The sequence below is a fragment of the Ailuropoda melanoleuca genome, chromosome 3 (genome assembly GCF_002007445.2).
Source record: "Ailuropoda melanoleuca isolate Jingjing chromosome 3, ASM200744v2, whole genome shotgun sequence".
Lineage (NCBI taxonomy): Eukaryota > Metazoa > Chordata > Mammalia > Carnivora > Ursidae > Ailuropoda > Ailuropoda melanoleuca.
Window position 1 is genome coordinate 26208032 of NC_048220.1, and position 17078 is coordinate 26225109.

Sequence of the window (17078 nt, forward strand, 5' to 3'; positions counted from 1 at the left end):
AGTCAAGGGAGCTCAGTAAAACTAGGAGAGTCTCAGAAGCAAAGGCTACAAGATGGAGCAGGCCTGTAAGCGTCATATTAGCAAAGCTAAGGCGTTTGGATTTCCAAGCAACTTCTGAGACGATGAGAAGTCATCAAAAGGAGAGAGAAGTGGGACAGGAAGCAGGTGAACACATCTGTGCTTGAGAAAGACCACACTGGCTGTGGTATGGAGAACAATGGCACAGGAGTGAAAGCTTCTGGGAAACCATAATCCCATAGAATGACAAGGGACTGTCACTGTTATGAAAAAAAGGGCTATCTGTGTAGGCTAAGCGAGCCGGTGGGGACTAGCAAGGGTCATTCATAACCTCAAAGTCTTCTGTACTGAAGACAAAACACTCAAATCCCTATGGGATACCAACTAGATGCCCAACTACTCCTGAGCAATGTGTCTCAGCTTTATGGGGGGTGGAAAAAAAATAACAAAAGAATCAACAACAACAACAACAAAAAGGATGTTTTTTTCCCAAACCAATGAAACTATTCAGCTCCAAGATCAAGTCCAGGACCTTGGAGTTAACAGAACCTTCTCCACTTGTGCAGATTTGGGGACTCACAGTTCACTGGAACTCTAGTTTAGATAGTTTGCTTTGCCTTTGCCTGGTGTGCCTCTTCCAGGCGACCACCCAGACTTGCAAACTGGATCAAGAAAGGGGCTTCTGTGGTTAAGAGAATGTTCCAGAGACCTGATAATCTCTACAGATCTTACAGTGAAATTTGCAACTACTGGAACATTCAGATACAACCAGCAGGGACGCCTGGGTGGCTCAGTTGGTTAAGTGTCTGCCTTCAGGTCAGGTCATGATCCTGGGACTCCAGGGATCAAGTCCCTCATTAGGCTCCCTGCTCAGCGGAGAGCCTGCTTCTCCCTCTACCTGCTGCTGACCCTACTTGTGCTCTTTCTCTCTCTCTCTGACAAATAAAATCTTTAAAAACAAAGAAACAAAAACCAAATACAACCAGCATATAAGACCTACAGTTTGTCTGACCATAACAGACTCCTTCTTTGGCTTCCTTCCCCATCTTCAGTTCAGCATGCAAATGCAAGGCCACGGTCATCTGAGCTTTGCAACTATTCGAATTCTGGGGGCAAGGAAGTTACCCAAGCACAGGAAGATAACTATCAAGAGACGCACAAAAGCAGATGATTAAAATGATCTGTTGAAGGAGGTAAAGAAAGTCTCAAAAACAGGAGAAGATATGACCAAGGTGAAGGAGCACCCAGTAAAGGTGAAAATTTTCACTTGAGAAATTCCACAAGCATTATGTCTTTTAAAGCCTGTGTCTTTCAAAACAGATGAACATATGGGAAAGGGGGAAAAGAAAAAAGGAGAGAGGAAAACAAGTCATAAGAGACTCTTCACGACAGAGAACAAACTGAGGGTTGACAGAGGGAGGTAGGTGGGGGATGGGACAGACAGGAGATGGGCATTAAGGAGGGCACTTCTTATTATGAGCACTGGGTGTTGTATGTAAGTGACGAATCACTGAATTCTACTCCTGAAACCAAAGCTGCACTATATGTACACTGCCTAAAATTTAAGTTAAAAAAAAAAGTGTCTTTCCCTAGCCAAGGCCAGAAAGATATTAATTTCTATTTTCGACTAAAAGTTTAACATTTTTGCTTTCAATTAATGGCCCTTACTTTAACTGATGTTGATTTTTATGTCATGATGTGAAATCTGGATATAATTTTTTCCCATACGTTCCACTTACTGAATACTTATTTTTCCCACTTACCGTCATGCCACCTTAGATCACATGTCAAAGTTCCAAATACAAAGATCTATTTCTAGACTCCTTAGGCTATTCCATTGGTCAGTTTATCTGTCTCTATACCAGTACCACATTATTTCTGTAACTTCATTATAAGGCTTGATACCTGACAGGACAAGACCTCAATCCTATTATTATGCTTCAAATATGTCTTCACTATCTCAGTTTCATTACCCTTTCATGCAAACTTTAGTATCAGTTTAAGTTGTATGAAAGACTCATGGGATTTTGATGGAAACCACAGTGAATTTATAGATCAATTAGGATAGAACTGACATCTTTCTGATATGATGTCTTCAGATCCATGAACATGGAATATCTCTCTCCATTTATTTAATCTTCTTTAATGTCAAACCTTTATAAGACCTTATACATATTCGATTAAATTTATTAAGTACTTTAAAATTTTTGTTGCTTTTTTACAATAGTAATGGTGTCTTTTTTGAATTGCATTTTCTGATTGCTACAGTTTATAAAATGCAATTGATTTCTGCAATTATCCAGCCACCTTACCAAATGTTCCTATTTCTTTGTCTGAAGAGTCAATAAGGTGTTCTATGGAAACAATCCTATTAACCTGCATATACTGCCAGAGGGTTTTTTTTCCCTCCTTTCCAATGCTTAGGCCTTTAATTTTTTTTTTTTTTAAGAAATTTTGGGCTGCTAGGATGGCCACACAATGTTGAACAAAAAGCGTGCTAACAAATATTCTTGTCATCTTTCTGATTTTAAAGATGATGTTTTAATGTTTGCCCGCCGTGCATGTTTGTTGTAGGATTTTTACAGATGACCTTAATCGAATTAAGAAAATTCCCTTGAATTTTATTGTTTTTTTTTAGTCATAAAGTTATACTGAATTTTATCAAATATTTTTGTGAATTTAATGAGCTGATCATATGGATTTTCCCCTTTATCCTTTTTTTTTTAAAGATTTTATTTATGTATTTGTCAGAGAGAGAGAGCACGTGAGCACTAGCGGGGGAGCAGCAGGTAGAGGGAGAAGCAGGCTCCCCACTGAGCAAGGAGTCTGATGTGGGACTCAATCCCAGGACCCACACTGGGATCATGACCTAAGCCAAAAGCAGATGCTTAACTGACTGAGTCATCCAGGTGTCCTTTTCCCTTTAATCTTCTAATGTGGTAAATGATACTAATATATTTTCCAAAACTAAACCATACTTGCATTTCTGGGATAAATCTAGAAACTGTAAAAAGACTTCACAAATATTCATTATAAATGCTGTCTTCAAATTGTAGAGAGACTTAAAAGCCAAGGGAAAAAAATCTGTAATTTGGTATTGATCAGAAAACCACTGAAGGTTTTTGACAGGGAACTAATGAGAGCTCCTAGAAGCCCAGTGAACAGACATTATTAGTTCTGTTTCACATATATGGAATAGGGCCATTTTGGAAGTAGTGACAACAATCTCCAGTGTGACGAGTGCACAGAAAGTCTTGCTCTTCTTCTTGTGTTGCTCTTTGTACCTTCTGGCCTGTCAAAATGGTCCAAAAATGGTGTAGCCCTGTTAATACAATGCTGTGTTTACCAAAGAGTCTCAAACACAGATTGCCTATTCAAAGGATTAAAGTTCAACAAAAAGCAATTCATACCAAAGCCAGCCTGACCATTGGGCTGGTTAGAGAATGGACGTCTGGTCTCCCCGCTATATCCAGAGCCCTTTCCGCCTTTGATATAGGGGCGAGGGTTGACATCAGAAAGATCCTAAGGTCTCTTTCTTCCCCTGCTCTGCACCTCTGTGATAACACAAGAAGTCTGGAGTAGACTCTGGATCTCTGGGTTTTTAAAGATACAAGCTTCTTGGCAACCCACTGACCTTCCAGGGAGCAGGAAAGAGAGGAAAGAGAGGAGCTGACTACTCAGAGATGTTAAGAATTTTAACAAAGAAGCATTCATTTGTGCTGAGATGTCCAGAGTTTCAGTGACTCTCAAGCTAAACCATATCTAAAGATGATTCAAATGCATCAGCAACAATAGATGAGGCAAAAAAGTATGGGCCAGGCAGAATCCTTATTCTTCCCTATGGAATTATACAGTAGTGGTCATCAAAGCCATTTTCCACTTAAGCTGCAGCAGAATCAGACTAGTCAACTTTTTCAGACCACCATAAATCTGGCTTAATAATTTAATTAATTTTATATACTGTCCTGTTATTATTAAACATACTTACATGAACCACCACTGGTGCCATAGTCAACACAGAAAGTGAGTAATTCCTCTAGCCCAGCAAGTAAAAAGGCCAACAACCCCTTCAAAAGCCCACAGAAAGAGAGTATTACAAGGTGGCCCAGACTTATTTCACATTCTCGCTAACGTCCTTCAAGAAGTCATACATAAGATAGTCAAGACTCATAGTCCTAAGAAGGATTAACACAGGGGCACCTGGGTGCCCCAGACGGTTAAGCATCCGACTCTTGATTTCAGCTCAGGTCATGATCTCAGGGTCGTGAGATCAATCCCTGCATCAGGCTCTGTGCTCAGCAGGGAGTCTGGTTGGGATTCTCCTTCTCCCTCTTGCCCCTCCCCACCCACCTGCTCACATGCTCTCTCTCTCAAATGAATAAATAAATCTTTTTAAAAATATATTAAAAAGAAGGATGAACACAGCTAACCCTTCCTTCCTGGGCTCTCCAATTCTCTTTTCCCTTAGACTAGCCTATGATGGTGCCTCTCCCCTCTGTCCTACTACGGTGGCTGTCCCCCATTCTAGATGCCCTCCCTGCAAGTGATTCCTGCACACCACTGCAAAAATCAATCCCTAAAAGGTCATTCTGACCACATCGTTCAGCTTTCCCCTGCCCACAGGTCTCTTAAGGGGCCATGAAGATTACAAGCTAGAAGCTCACTTAGACCCCTGCTTCCATCTGTTCTACCTATTGGGGGTCCATGTAGGATTTCCTTTTAAAGGACGATATAGCTAAAAAACTGAAACATCATCAGCCTACAGGATAAAGTCATGATTATCTTGCTTAGCATTCAAGGTCCTCCTTGGCCTGGACTGAATCTAAATCCTACCCTATCTCTTACTCAAATATTTACTGAGTACCCATTTTCTACTGAGGATGAATTATCTACTATAGGCAGATTCCCTCTCCCTTCTCTTCTGTCACAGTCGATCTGTTCTCCAGGATCAGTTAAGCTTTGCCTCTTCTATGAAGTCCTCTGAATCCTTCTGTCCTAAGTGATGTCTGTCTTCCCTAAATTCTTCAAGTATTTCTGTCCTATAACTCAACCAGCATACAGAATACTGCCCTGTATTTGATTATGTTTTCATGGTACCTATCTAACAACCCACTCCTCTCACACTAGATTCGACATACCTGGTGGGCAAGGAACATGGATCCAAGGACTCTTTAGGGCTATGCCCACAGCAGGCCCTCATTACATATTTGTCATCAATGAACTCTGACCTGAAAACCATTTGCTTGTCCTTACAAGTGATGAACGGTAGAGCAGAGTGGAAGAGTCTGCCCCAACCGATGGCTCCAAGGCTAACAATTTAAAAAAGCAAAAGTGGGGTCAGTTTTCAGAGTTAAATTATAAGTCAATACACATAAAATATTAATTACAGAAGTTATAAATAAAAATATCTAAGTTCTAAATAATAGGCCTTCTCAGTACACCACCTCCCACAGCCTTTTCTCCTGCCCTCCCTTAACCTCTACCATCCAGATCCACGCACCCAACGTCTGCCTTGACTCCCTCACATTTTGCACAGTAACTCATACTCACAGTAACCCATACCTATCCAAAACTAAGACTCTCCACCCTCCCTATTCTTCCTCAAGGCTACTCTTCTTTCTGTACTATCTCAGAGGCAAAACCAACCATCCCACTCCCTTGTCCAAGGCAGAAACTGAGATATCATACTTGATATCCTCTTCCCTCTTTCTCACCCCCCACGTACAGCCCCAAGTGCTCCTTTAATCTATCTCCACTCCATTCCCTTCTCAAGTCACTGCTACCACAACATCAACCAGGCCATCATGATCCCTTGGCTGTCTTACTAAAATAGCCTGCTCCCTGACTCCACAGTGACCTTTACAGAATGTCAGTGAGAGCAAGGGATGTTGTATGTGAAACCTCTCACTGGTTCCTCACTGCATTCAGAATGAATCTCAGAGATCTAGCATGGCCCCTCAGAACTCTATCACTGCCCTGAAGACTTCTTATTACCATACTACTAAAATACTTGCACCTGCCTAAACATACCAGGCTCCTTTGCCCTACCCTACTCGTTCTTATTCTTACCAGCGCTTCAAGCCTCTTGCTGGACGTCTTCCCTATCATCCTTCACTACCCACTAGATTAATTTCCCTTCTGTGTTCCCACAGTACTCAGTGCTTCCCTCCATGTAATAGCGTAATTACCTCTTGATTTTCTGTCTCTCTCACACAGCGCATGCTGGGACGTGTTTAACAGTTAGTTGCAAGGAAGCGAGCCCTGATTTGTAACATTTGCCAATTTCTGTGGTGTCAATACTCCCATCGTGGCAGATTTCAAGCCACCAACATGATGCTACTGAACATGTGGAGTTGGAAAAAGACATGTAACGGCACACCATTATAGCACTGTACAGTATTTCCATTACAGAGACACAAGAGACATAATCTAAAAGGTACAGACCATAGTAAAAAACTAGGAAGAGAAGAGTTTCGGGTATTCATTATACTTGTTTATAATTTATTCTTAAGTTATATAATTTATTTTTAAAAAGTGCTATACTTCATAGAATGACTCACAGAATTCTGACAATTTAACAAGCAGCTCTTGCAAATGGATGAATGCTGGCTCCTGCACACCACTACCAAACCTAGACTTTGTGCTCCATGAGAACCAGGATGGTGTCTTATTTCCCTCTGTATTCTGAGCCTCTGGCACATGGCAGGTGCTCAATAAATAATCACTGAGTAAATGATTGGATAGGTAAGTAAATAAGGTATAACTACCAACTATTCCAATCTTTCCTCACTTCTCCTCATTAAAATAATTATGGCTTTGTCCCTCTCAACTTCCTCTTTGTACCCCCATAGAAGGGGGTGGGGTTCTTTCTTAGCTGCATTGGTGATACGGAATAAAGAGGATGAAGGGAGAGAGAAAGGCATCATCAACTAGAGAAGAGGTAAGAAAGCAAGAAGGGTTTTCACCTACTGTATCAGTTTTTAGGCTCTTTCCATTGCTGAGGAAAATTCATGCAAAGAATAGAAAAGAGAGGACACTTCTATAGACAGCATGTCGGCAGGGCAGGAGATGGAAAAGCCTCTGAGCCGGTCAAATGTGCAGGGAGTCTGGGGGATCTGCCAAGTGAGGAGCTCCAGAGGATCCAGGGTATGAGAGAGTGTGGAGGAGAGGAAAGGGGAGACCGAGAAATGCTGCTGAGTTGAGCCTTAGGAACTGCATCCCCTCTCAAAGTCTTCAAGAGATGCAAAGGAAGGTCAGAGAGAGTGGGCTGACTCTGGGCCACATAAAAAGAGTCCAAGCACATTATGTTCAAGCTACAGAAGAGAGAGAAAAAAGAGGCAAAGTCACCTAAAAAAGTCAAAAGAGCTCTGAGTCAGTCAGACTATGTCAAATCGCTAAAATCCCCCAACAAAGAAAGTGGCGTTTAGAAAGGGAAACTGAAAAACAAGAATCAGACAGAGAAAGCCCCTTGTCCAGCTCATCGAACACTATCTAGGAAAGAAATGATTTAATCATCATGGTCTGATCTGGTTCAGCCTCAGGTCGGATCCGTGTTGTAAAGTGTGAAGCCTGTAAACATTCAAATGCCATAACTCGGTCCCTAGCTCACTATGCAGCCTTTGATCAATTAGGTCTTCCTTCAGGAAGGAAGCAAGGAAGTGGTAGCAGGCCCTCAGGAACATCCTGACAGTAGTCGCCTTCACTGCAAATTAATAAAGTACCACTCTGACAGTCGTACTTTCAGTTCTCATGAAGAGTTCATCAGCATGACTCTGCTTCTCCAAGTCTGGGCAGCAGTGGGACAGTGCCTAGCAGCGTTTCTGGACCTACAGGGCTTGGGGCCAACTACAGATCTAGCAGGTATCCCAATCCTAAAGTTCAAGGCCAAAATGACCAAATTTAAATTTCTACCTCTGGGCTAATAAAGGACCTGTCACTTGAAGGTGTCCAGGCAGCAGGATTTAGGACTAGACAGTGTAGTCCTGTCCTCAAGAACCACCACCTACACACAGGCCGCTATAAAGCCCCATTATTCTCCATACTCTTTCAGTGGTGCCACCTCTGTTCACGGCATCAGGCTGAGCCCCAGCAACAGCCCACATGGACACCCGGAAGATGTGCACTGTAAGCTATAGCTCCTGGCTAACAGTTAGTAACAGCATTTACTGAAAACTGATAATATGGTAAAGCACTTTGCCTCCCTGATCTCATTTTATCTTCAGAACAGCCCTTGGGGCGCCTGGGTGGCTCTGTCAGTTAAGCGTCGGCCTTTGGCTCAGGTCATGATTCCAGGGTCCTGGGATTGAGTCCTGCATCAGGCTCCTTGCTCAGTGGGGAGCCTGCTTCTCCCTCTCCCTCTGCTGCTGCTCCCCCTGCTTGTGCTGTCAAATAAATAAATAGAATCTTAAAAAAAAAAAAAAAAGAGGGAGGGAGGAAGAAAGAAGGAAAAGAAAAGAACAGCCCTATTATCTCCTTAAGCACTGAGATAAAATTTGTCTCAAAGTCCCACGTAACTACTAAGTGGAGCATTGACACTCAAACCCAGGTCTTTTCAACTGCAGGGCCTATGCCCTTAACAGCAATGTTCAATGCTCACTGACTTGGGACAATGTCCGCGACCTATCTGGCCGAGGGAGCTCAAGCTTTACAGCCACTCTCTGAGGTTCTTCACTGGGCAGCCCAACCAGGCCAAAGGAAAAGGACTGAACCCTGCAGGACCTGTGACATAGCACTACTTCACTCCACTGACTGGGGGGGGATCTGCGGTGTGTATTAGAGTTGATATTATTAATGGTAGTGAACTTGGAGTCTTCACATAAGCCCATCGTGATTCGCCAAAGCTGGCAAGCAGCGGCTGCCATTCCTACGATGTGCTCCTTGCTAAACCAGCTCAAGAACAGGTATGTTGCTAATCACATTCCTAAGAGCCCAATTCATAGGCAGTTTCCCTCAAAACCCAGGGTGGGGTGGTAGTACAGGGTGGGGGGGTGGTGTTTCTTACATGGGCTGTATAAAAATGTGAAACACAAGAGAAACACTTGTGTTCAGACAGAATGAGACGAAGAGAGAGGAAGACTAAAAGAGAAAAACACCCCTTGTCAGGTAGTATTTCAGGAGCCAAGCTTCTACCCGGGTTGAAGAGGAGAGCTGAGCTCTTCCACGCGTGTGGTTTTGATAGAGGCTGTGACAGACTAGCATAAGTTAAAAAGAAAAGTCCAGGAGAGTTGTTTTGGGAGTTTGAAAATCCTCATAAATGATAAAAAGTTAGAGATTTCCAGCTTAAGAAAAACTGAACTTATTTAAGGGGAAAAAGTCTAAGAATAAACCATGCTCAAGTTATTTTTTATTACCGTTTATTAATGCTCTTTTCAATCTAACCTAGTTTTAGGGTTCATCCAGCAACTGAAAAGAATTAGGTCACTTCTACAATTGCAAATTTCATCAAATAAAGCACTCGCTTTAGAAAACTTACCCCAAAATATTCTTGCCTGCCTCTGTCGGAACAATCTAAAACCTAGCAAGCAAAATCCTGAAAACCCAAATCTGGGTATGGGGAAATCAAATGCCTTCACTGACTGTTTTTTGCAGTTAAAAACCTTACTTCGCCAATAAATATTCCCCAAATCGAAAATTTGGTTTTAATTACCATGGTTGAAATGCACATCTGCTTCAGGCAGCAGTGATGCCCAAAAATGTCTACAAAAGTTTCTATCCATGACTACTAGGGATGGAAGAGTACTCAAGGACATACCATGGGAAGACAGAAAAGGCAAGAGCGCTCAATACTGGCTCTTCCCAGGGCCTTGCTAGCATTTTACCCGGCAATGCAAAACTCAACATTTAGAGAATATCAGCTAAGTCATGTCTTCTCAAGAAATATGATCTTTCTGTTCATTGATCAAAGGTGGAAAAAAAACTCTACTGGCTCTGAAGCTCCCTGAGGTCCAGAACAAGTTTTCCTTGTTCTGGATGAGCCATTCTCCTGAAAACTGCTTCCACCAAATTATGTCATAGTGCTGGGAACACGCTGCCCCTCTCAAGCAGGTGCACCCCATTGCTTCTGATGGAGAAAACCACAATTTTAAGAAAAATGGACAACTAACTTCCCATTTTTATGATGTTTCTTCCCAAAGCTGTTGTTCTCTGCGAATCTTGCTGGTATGCCAGACACTGTGCCTGGAAAAAATAATTTTTTTTAAGATTTTATTTTTAGGAGTAATCTCTACAACCTATGTGAGGCTCAAACTCATAACCCTGAGATCAAGAGTTGCATGCTCTACCAACTGAGCCAGCCAGGTGCCCCTGGAAAAAATTTTTTTAAATTGTGGCAATATATATAACATGACATTTTCCATCTTAACCGCTTTTAAGGGTATAGTTCAGTGGCATTAGTTGTTGTGCAACTATCACCACCATCCATCTCTGGAGTATAAATAAGGCAGCTCAGCCCACAAGGCTGATTTCCAGAACCAAAATAAAATCCTAATGGCAGGAGCAATCGCCATTTTCACTGTCTATCTGCTTTCCAAACACACAGGCCCATACACACACACAATTCATCACTGGAGTAGCTGACAGCCAGAGACCCTTCTCCTTCACAAAACAGAAGGCACAGTCATCTTCCTCTGACTGATGAAGAAACACCACTGATTCTTCACAAAGGGACATGGCAATCTTGGCATCAGCAGGGTCTTTAGAGAGCTGGACAACTTGGGGGATACAGCAAAGGTAAGTGCAAATTCATAGGTTCTTCTTGAGATTTTTATCTGAACAAAAGCATATCTGGTTTGTGATTCTAAACCACTAAAGCATCCAGATGCCTCAGGATGTCTATAAAAAGGAGAATTAAGGTAGGTGTTGGGGAAACCTAGCAGAGGAAATTGCAAGCCCTGTGTGGTATCTCACTATGAGGACATGGATGGTTCAGGTAGAAGCAAGAGAATGGGCCTGGTAAGCTGTCCCCAGTTTTCTCATGGGAAAAGTCCCACATAGTCTGCTTCAGATGATAAATATAGAAAGTCCTTAAAATAAGCTTCAGTTAGAATCCCAGCACAAGTCATGGGGTACAACAGATGAACACCAAAGATAATAAGTACCGTTTACCTAGTACTTAGTCCGTGCCACAAAAATTTTACTAGATGCTTTCCATGTATTACCTCATTTGATCGTGACAACAACTCCATGAGGTACAGATAGTGTTATTACTGCCTTTATACCAAAAAGAAAAATTATTTGTGAAAAAAAAAGTGACACACTCAAGGTCACATGGTGTATGAAGCAGATTCACCACCAGGTCTATGTTACTCTAAATCCCATGCTTTTGATTAATAGCCTTTAAAGGGAGAAGTTATTTTCACACCCTCGTGGCAAAGAAAGAAAATTGTTCATTAAAAATCTCTTGGCCGAAAAATTTTAAAGCTTAAAAACAGCCCCACCGAAGCATCAGCAGGCTAAGTGTGGAACGAGCACAGGTTCAGGATTCCTCCAGTCACTGGAGGTCTGACATGTGATCCCAGGCCAGTCACTCCCCTCCAGCTTCTCGGGGCCCTGGGTTTCCCTGGGAACTTGTAAAACAAGGCCACTTCCCCTGTTCTCCGCCTACAAAGCATTCCACTGGGTCAATGACCCGTGCTGAGATAATAAGGCCGATAGCCAGAGATGAACCTATTGGCCAAAGGTTTCAAACTCATTCTCTCACCAACTTGCTTCTTAGTTATCAGACTTTCCCACAAAAGTTATCAATCAGCTAACTGCCAAATAATTATGCAGCTTCTACTATGCATGCAGCTGCACGGCAATGAGTGAGGAGTATTCAGAGGTCCAGGCACCGTCCTTAGCCTTGAGGACCTGTCTCTGAGTCTGGGGACTTGTAAGATACACGAAACAAAAGTGGAAAAACATCTGCGGGGGCGGGGGGGGATGATTGAGGATCCAACTATGGATACAAACTGGAGAGACTAGAATTCAGAGGAACATCACCTCAAACTAGAAAAGCTGAGGTTATCAACACAACGTAGGGTTTTAAAAAACAGCCTTGTTAGATGGATAACTTGTAGAAAAGAAACAGGGAAACGCATTCCAGGTAAAAAGGAACTCCAGGAGCAAAGGATCTGGGACCGGATGGAGTAGTACACAGGATGTGTGGTCACAAAAGAGACCAAAACATCGCTCAGTGGGGGTATGGGTGAGCAGAGGGGATGCAGACATGCAGACGGGGCCAGATTTCAGAAGACGTGAATGCCTGACATGGTAAGCTGGGAACAAAAGGTAGTGAGGTGGGTGACGTGGTGAACACTGGAAGCTGCATGGTTTGGATTTCTTGCCTACTCACTGCCCCCAGTAGGGGAAAAACAAAATCCAGGGGTCATAAAGGCCAGGATATCAGCCATCCCAGCAGAGAGGCACCAGAGTGTTGAAGAACAAGAGATCTCCTAGAGGGCAAAGGTTCATTACATTTCTGAAAAGACAACAGGAACACAGTAGATACCCCAAAATGCTCAGGAAGCAATAGTTGGATCTGCTGCTGCTCGACTCACAAGGACCTTTCGGGCCCGACATGCCACCAGTCAAGCAAATCGGCCTGATCCAAAATCTCTAAACCGCCGTTCACATCACCCCTGCCCTTCCGCTAGCTATCAGACCAACAGAAGGTGAGGACACTACCCACCTCTGCGCCAGCCTAGGAGACAGGCCTCCAGACGCTCTGCTGCCCAGCAGGCCACATGCAGTCCAACATCTAAGCTCCTGTTGCAGAAAGCACTGAGGCAGAAGCTGCATCAGCAGCACACTCCGACTAAAAGTCCCAGACTCTTCCTGTGGGAGTCACAGCAACAAACGCAGTCTCTGGGGCCTCTTCAGACAGGAAGACACCCAACCACCACGCCAATTCTAACAGGGTCTAGAGAGGTTTAATGGCATCACCCTGCCCCATGAGATGCAAACGTCAGGACCGTGTGTGCAGAGGAAAATGTTTATTGAGGTCCTCTCCAGTGTGAGTTAGGTGAACCAGTTATCATTTCACCAGCCAGCTATCATCTGCATCAAACCGGCAACTCAGAGCGGCAGCTCTCCTCTCGGTGGTGCACCGCCACACCTGACCCCTCCCTGCCTAATGCCTCCCGCCATTGCCCCACCTCAAGGAAAATGGCAAGCCTTATTCTCTACTAGCTGCAGACCCACAGAATGAAGAGGCCGACACAACACGAGGAGACACAACACGAGGAGACGTTTTAGCACAGAGGAATGGCCGGCCCCCACACCGCATCGAGCACCTCCAAAATAAAAGAATCAGGTCCTCAGATAATAGTTTAAAACGTCCATGCACGTGCCTGCCAGAAAATAAACTCCTGCTAGTTAGATCCAGCTCAACAGAAGTACTCAAATTCTCTTCTGTGGATTTCCTATTTCATAAGGAATCCCTGATAGAAAGAGCAAGAGTTCATCTAAAGCACATATATTCCAGTATCATTCATAAACTTTTCAATGAAAATGAAAGTCAGTTCAAAGCAAGTGTCATCTGAATGTGTTTCTCTCCTTCTTATTTGAACTTACGTGTGTATACAGGCACACACACATACACACATACACACACGCATACACATCCTTTTAGGATAGACATGAGCATGGCACACTTAAGATTTGAGCACTTCGGTGTGAAAATGTAAGCAGTCCATGCCAGGCCAGCCCTGCTGTGACATCAGAAACCCCCCACCAAAGAAAAACCACCCCCGGAAAGTACCCAAGAAAGGGAAACGCCTCCTTGAAACAGGCTGAGAAAGGCAGTCCTGATTCAGCCCATGCTAAAACTATCCCCGTACACCAGCCAGGAAGTCCTTCTTTCAGGGGGGCTCCAGCAAACCCAGACCTGCCTTTGCGGACGCCAGATCTCTGGAAAAGGGGGCTTCCCTGCTCTGACTCTGCCGCCCACTGGGATCCATCAGTGGCCAGGTCTTCCGACCCTGCCTCGCCAATGCAGATACAAAAGCTGGTAGCTGCACCACAAGCACACGTTCACACACACACACACACACACACACACACACAAACCCCACAACACACACCTAATACATACATACCTTTCACCCTCCATTGTGCGAGGCCCAGCCGGGGTGGCAGCCGGTGAACTGTGCATGCACCCGGAGATCCTAGCTCTGCTCTCCGTTCCCCCAGCCAACCAGCAGGAGATCTGGTCAGCAACAGTGATTCAGCATGGCTGCAAATGAAGCCTCCTCCCTCTCGATCCTCCTTCCTCTGACTTACTCCCAGCAGCTTCTACCGCAGAAGCAGCAGCAGCAGAAAATGTCTTACCCAGAGCTCCCTGCAGCCCTTTCAGCTGCTAAAAGCAGCAACCCACTTGCTCCCCCTCCCCCGCAGGCTTGCTGCTCCTCCGTCTCCTAGGAACAGCGCAGCTCCAGCGACCCAAGTGCGGTGCCACCTTTCCAGCTGCCTCCACATCTGCCCAGGCATCCCCAGCTCAGGCGACCAGCCCACCCCAGGGGCTCCTGCCTCCTGAGCCTACACTGCAAAGGCTCAGGCAGTTCCTCACTAGTCCAAGAAATACTGGCCCCCGCCCCTGCCCCAGCCCCCATAGGCTACAAGTCCGGCAGCCGGGCCAGATTGCTGGAATGAGGAGGCCCCTCTGTGGCTTGTGGTGGAGTTTATCCACCTGGGGAAATTGGCTTGTAGGTCACAGCTCACGTTCCAATTCCTCCTCACAAAATCTACAGTAGCTCTGAGAGTCTGACAGATGGAGAGAAGTTAAGGGAAAAGAGCCTGATAGAACTAAAAACGCTGAGAGAAATTTTATAAAGAGAACAAGAGACAGAGGTGAAACTGAAACAAACCCTCTTTTGCCTCAAGGGGCCAAAGTATTGCAGTAAAGCCATCACAATGAGTACTGCACACATTGCTTGCTTTCCCTATGCCGTACTGAAAGACCACAAATTTCATAGCACAACTCTAAAATATCTTCCTAAAGCAGTGAAATTTAACTTCAGCTGTGGCTCCAACTAGTAAGCCTCCCTCTGAATCTCCATCTCTAGCCAAAGATCTCTCGTACCCTGTAATCTCCAGGTGCTGAGCCTCAATTTCGACTTACTGAACTCTAAAACATCATCTTGGGAAGGCACAAGGCCAATCTGTGTCTCCTAGCCATAGCCAAGACGCTTAGAGGACACTGAAAAAATCAGCCCCTGGGGACTGGTTAGCCACAGAAATGGGTTCAGATGCTTCCTTAATGCCTCAAAAATCATAGATGAGCATTTCTATTCTCAAACCATCGTGTCACACCTGGGCTTTTCAGGATCTGAACTACCACTGGCTAGCTGAATGACTTTCAGCAAGTCTTCTCCCTACTCTGAACCTCAGCCCTTCATCCATAACACAAGATCAGTCCAGAGTCCCTTTCAGCTCTAAAAATCACATGATTCTGAAAATGTCTTAAATGCTCCATTTTTCTTGTTCATCTGTAAGAATGCTTAAGAAGAAGTTTTTACTGGCCTCTAATATTTTGTAGGGGGCTTCAGGGAGGATAACATAATGTGTGTGAAAGTAGGAAAGATGATCATTAAATCTATGATTGTTATAATTTGGACCTGTCAAATTTCTTCACAAAACCTTGAAACAGCAGAACAGAGGGTGGAGGGACACTGAGGTCACAGAAACTAGGAGTCACTTAAATTTTATACAGCCTCCTGAACTCAAACTGGTAGGGTGCTATTCTCAAAGATTACCTCCCACGGACACCTCAGGGTCCTCTGAGATAGGGGCACTACCCAAACTCTCTCAAATGAGAAGAGGCCTGGGTTATTTTATTTACATCCTCCAGTCCCGGATCACCACTTCTTCTCTACAACAATACCCCTCGTATCTTTCTCCCTCTGTCCCTTCCTCCTCTAATCAGCCTTGTGGCTTTGCTCCAGATATTTCCTCTTGAGGTGAATCACAGGGACCAGGAGAAGCTGAACACCACAAATAAGGAAACTGAATCCCAGAATCCACGCCAAAGTGTAGGCATCCACCAGGAAGACAACTGGGTGATTCATAAAAGGGACGTAAGAATAAAATAAGTCTCTCTTTTATGACTTTATACCCTCCTTCACCACTTCACCATACAGGAAAGGGGGGAAATGTCACATCTAACAAACCAGAGAGAAAAGAAAAAGAAGGTCAGAAAAGGAAATACTTAAGGCGGAGGATATACAGATTTTATTTGACAGTCAGTATAAAAATTTTATAGCATTTCCTTCACAACCTACTTCGTTGTGCTAACCAATGTCACTACAATGTCTGTGCTGAAGCCATAGTACTACCACCTACACACTTTATCAACCACTCACTCGATCCACGGAGGTCCACGGAAGAGAGAACACTCAGAGAAAGTCATCTAGCAAAACCAGGGCAGAACCAAGTCAAGAATCAACGTCTCCGGATTCCTCACACAAAGTTCCCACCCTAATCTTCTCTCATTTCAGAGCTACATTTTACATTTTCTACTTTATTATCCAAATGTTCTCTGGGCCACAGCCTGAGCTCATTTGCTTTAGGCTACTTTTCCTGACTGAACTTCAGATGAAGAAGAGATGCTATTGGATTCTTGCAGCAGAGGAAAATCCATGGAACCAGAGTGGGGTCTGGTCCCATCCTTGGACTGACCAGCAGTAGTGTCTAACCTCTGCTTCCCAGCCCTCCTTCCCACACCCAGGGCTTCTTCACAGCTCGCCAATAGTACCTAGTGGCCCCAACTCTCCATCCCAAAGCAGTCGCCCAGCCATCCACACCAAGTTTGTGCAGAATTCTTCAGCTTTATGTGGCTCAGGAAGACACCATGTTAGGAAAAGAAACTGGTTTTTGTTTTTGTTCTAACTGGGTTTTGGTCTACAAAGTTCTTTTCTCCACACTCCATCTCTCCCCAAGGAGCCAGTACAGCATAGCTTATCTAGAAACAGTAAAGCCAACTGTTCTTTTTTATCTTATTTATTTTTTAAATTCAATTAATTAACATTTAATGTATTATTGGTTTTAGATATAGAGGTCAGTGATTCATTAGCTGCATATAACGC

At 44.0% G+C, this 17078-nt stretch overlaps 1 protein-coding gene across 7 annotated transcripts in view; it reads right to left on the minus strand.

Annotated features, from left to right (window-relative positions):
• The window catches only part of KLHL3 (kelch like family member 3), a 157050-nt gene that overhangs the window by 102488 nt on the left and 37484 nt on the right, over window positions 1-17078 (minus strand). Inside the window, exon 1 of one of the 7 annotated variants that reach the window (XM_019803238.2) lies at window positions 12686-13121. The exons of 3 other annotated variants lie outside the window; for them this stretch is intronic. In XM_019803238.2, coding sequence (XP_019658797.2) covers window positions 12686-12795 — 110 coding nt within the window. In that variant the 5' untranslated portion in view covers window positions 12796-13121. Of the gene's footprint in view, window positions 1-12685; window positions 13145-14093; window positions 14754-17078 lie in introns of those variants that run through there. 3 more of the 7 variants (XM_034656056.1, XM_034656053.1, XM_034656052.1) reach the window with 3 other exon arrangements.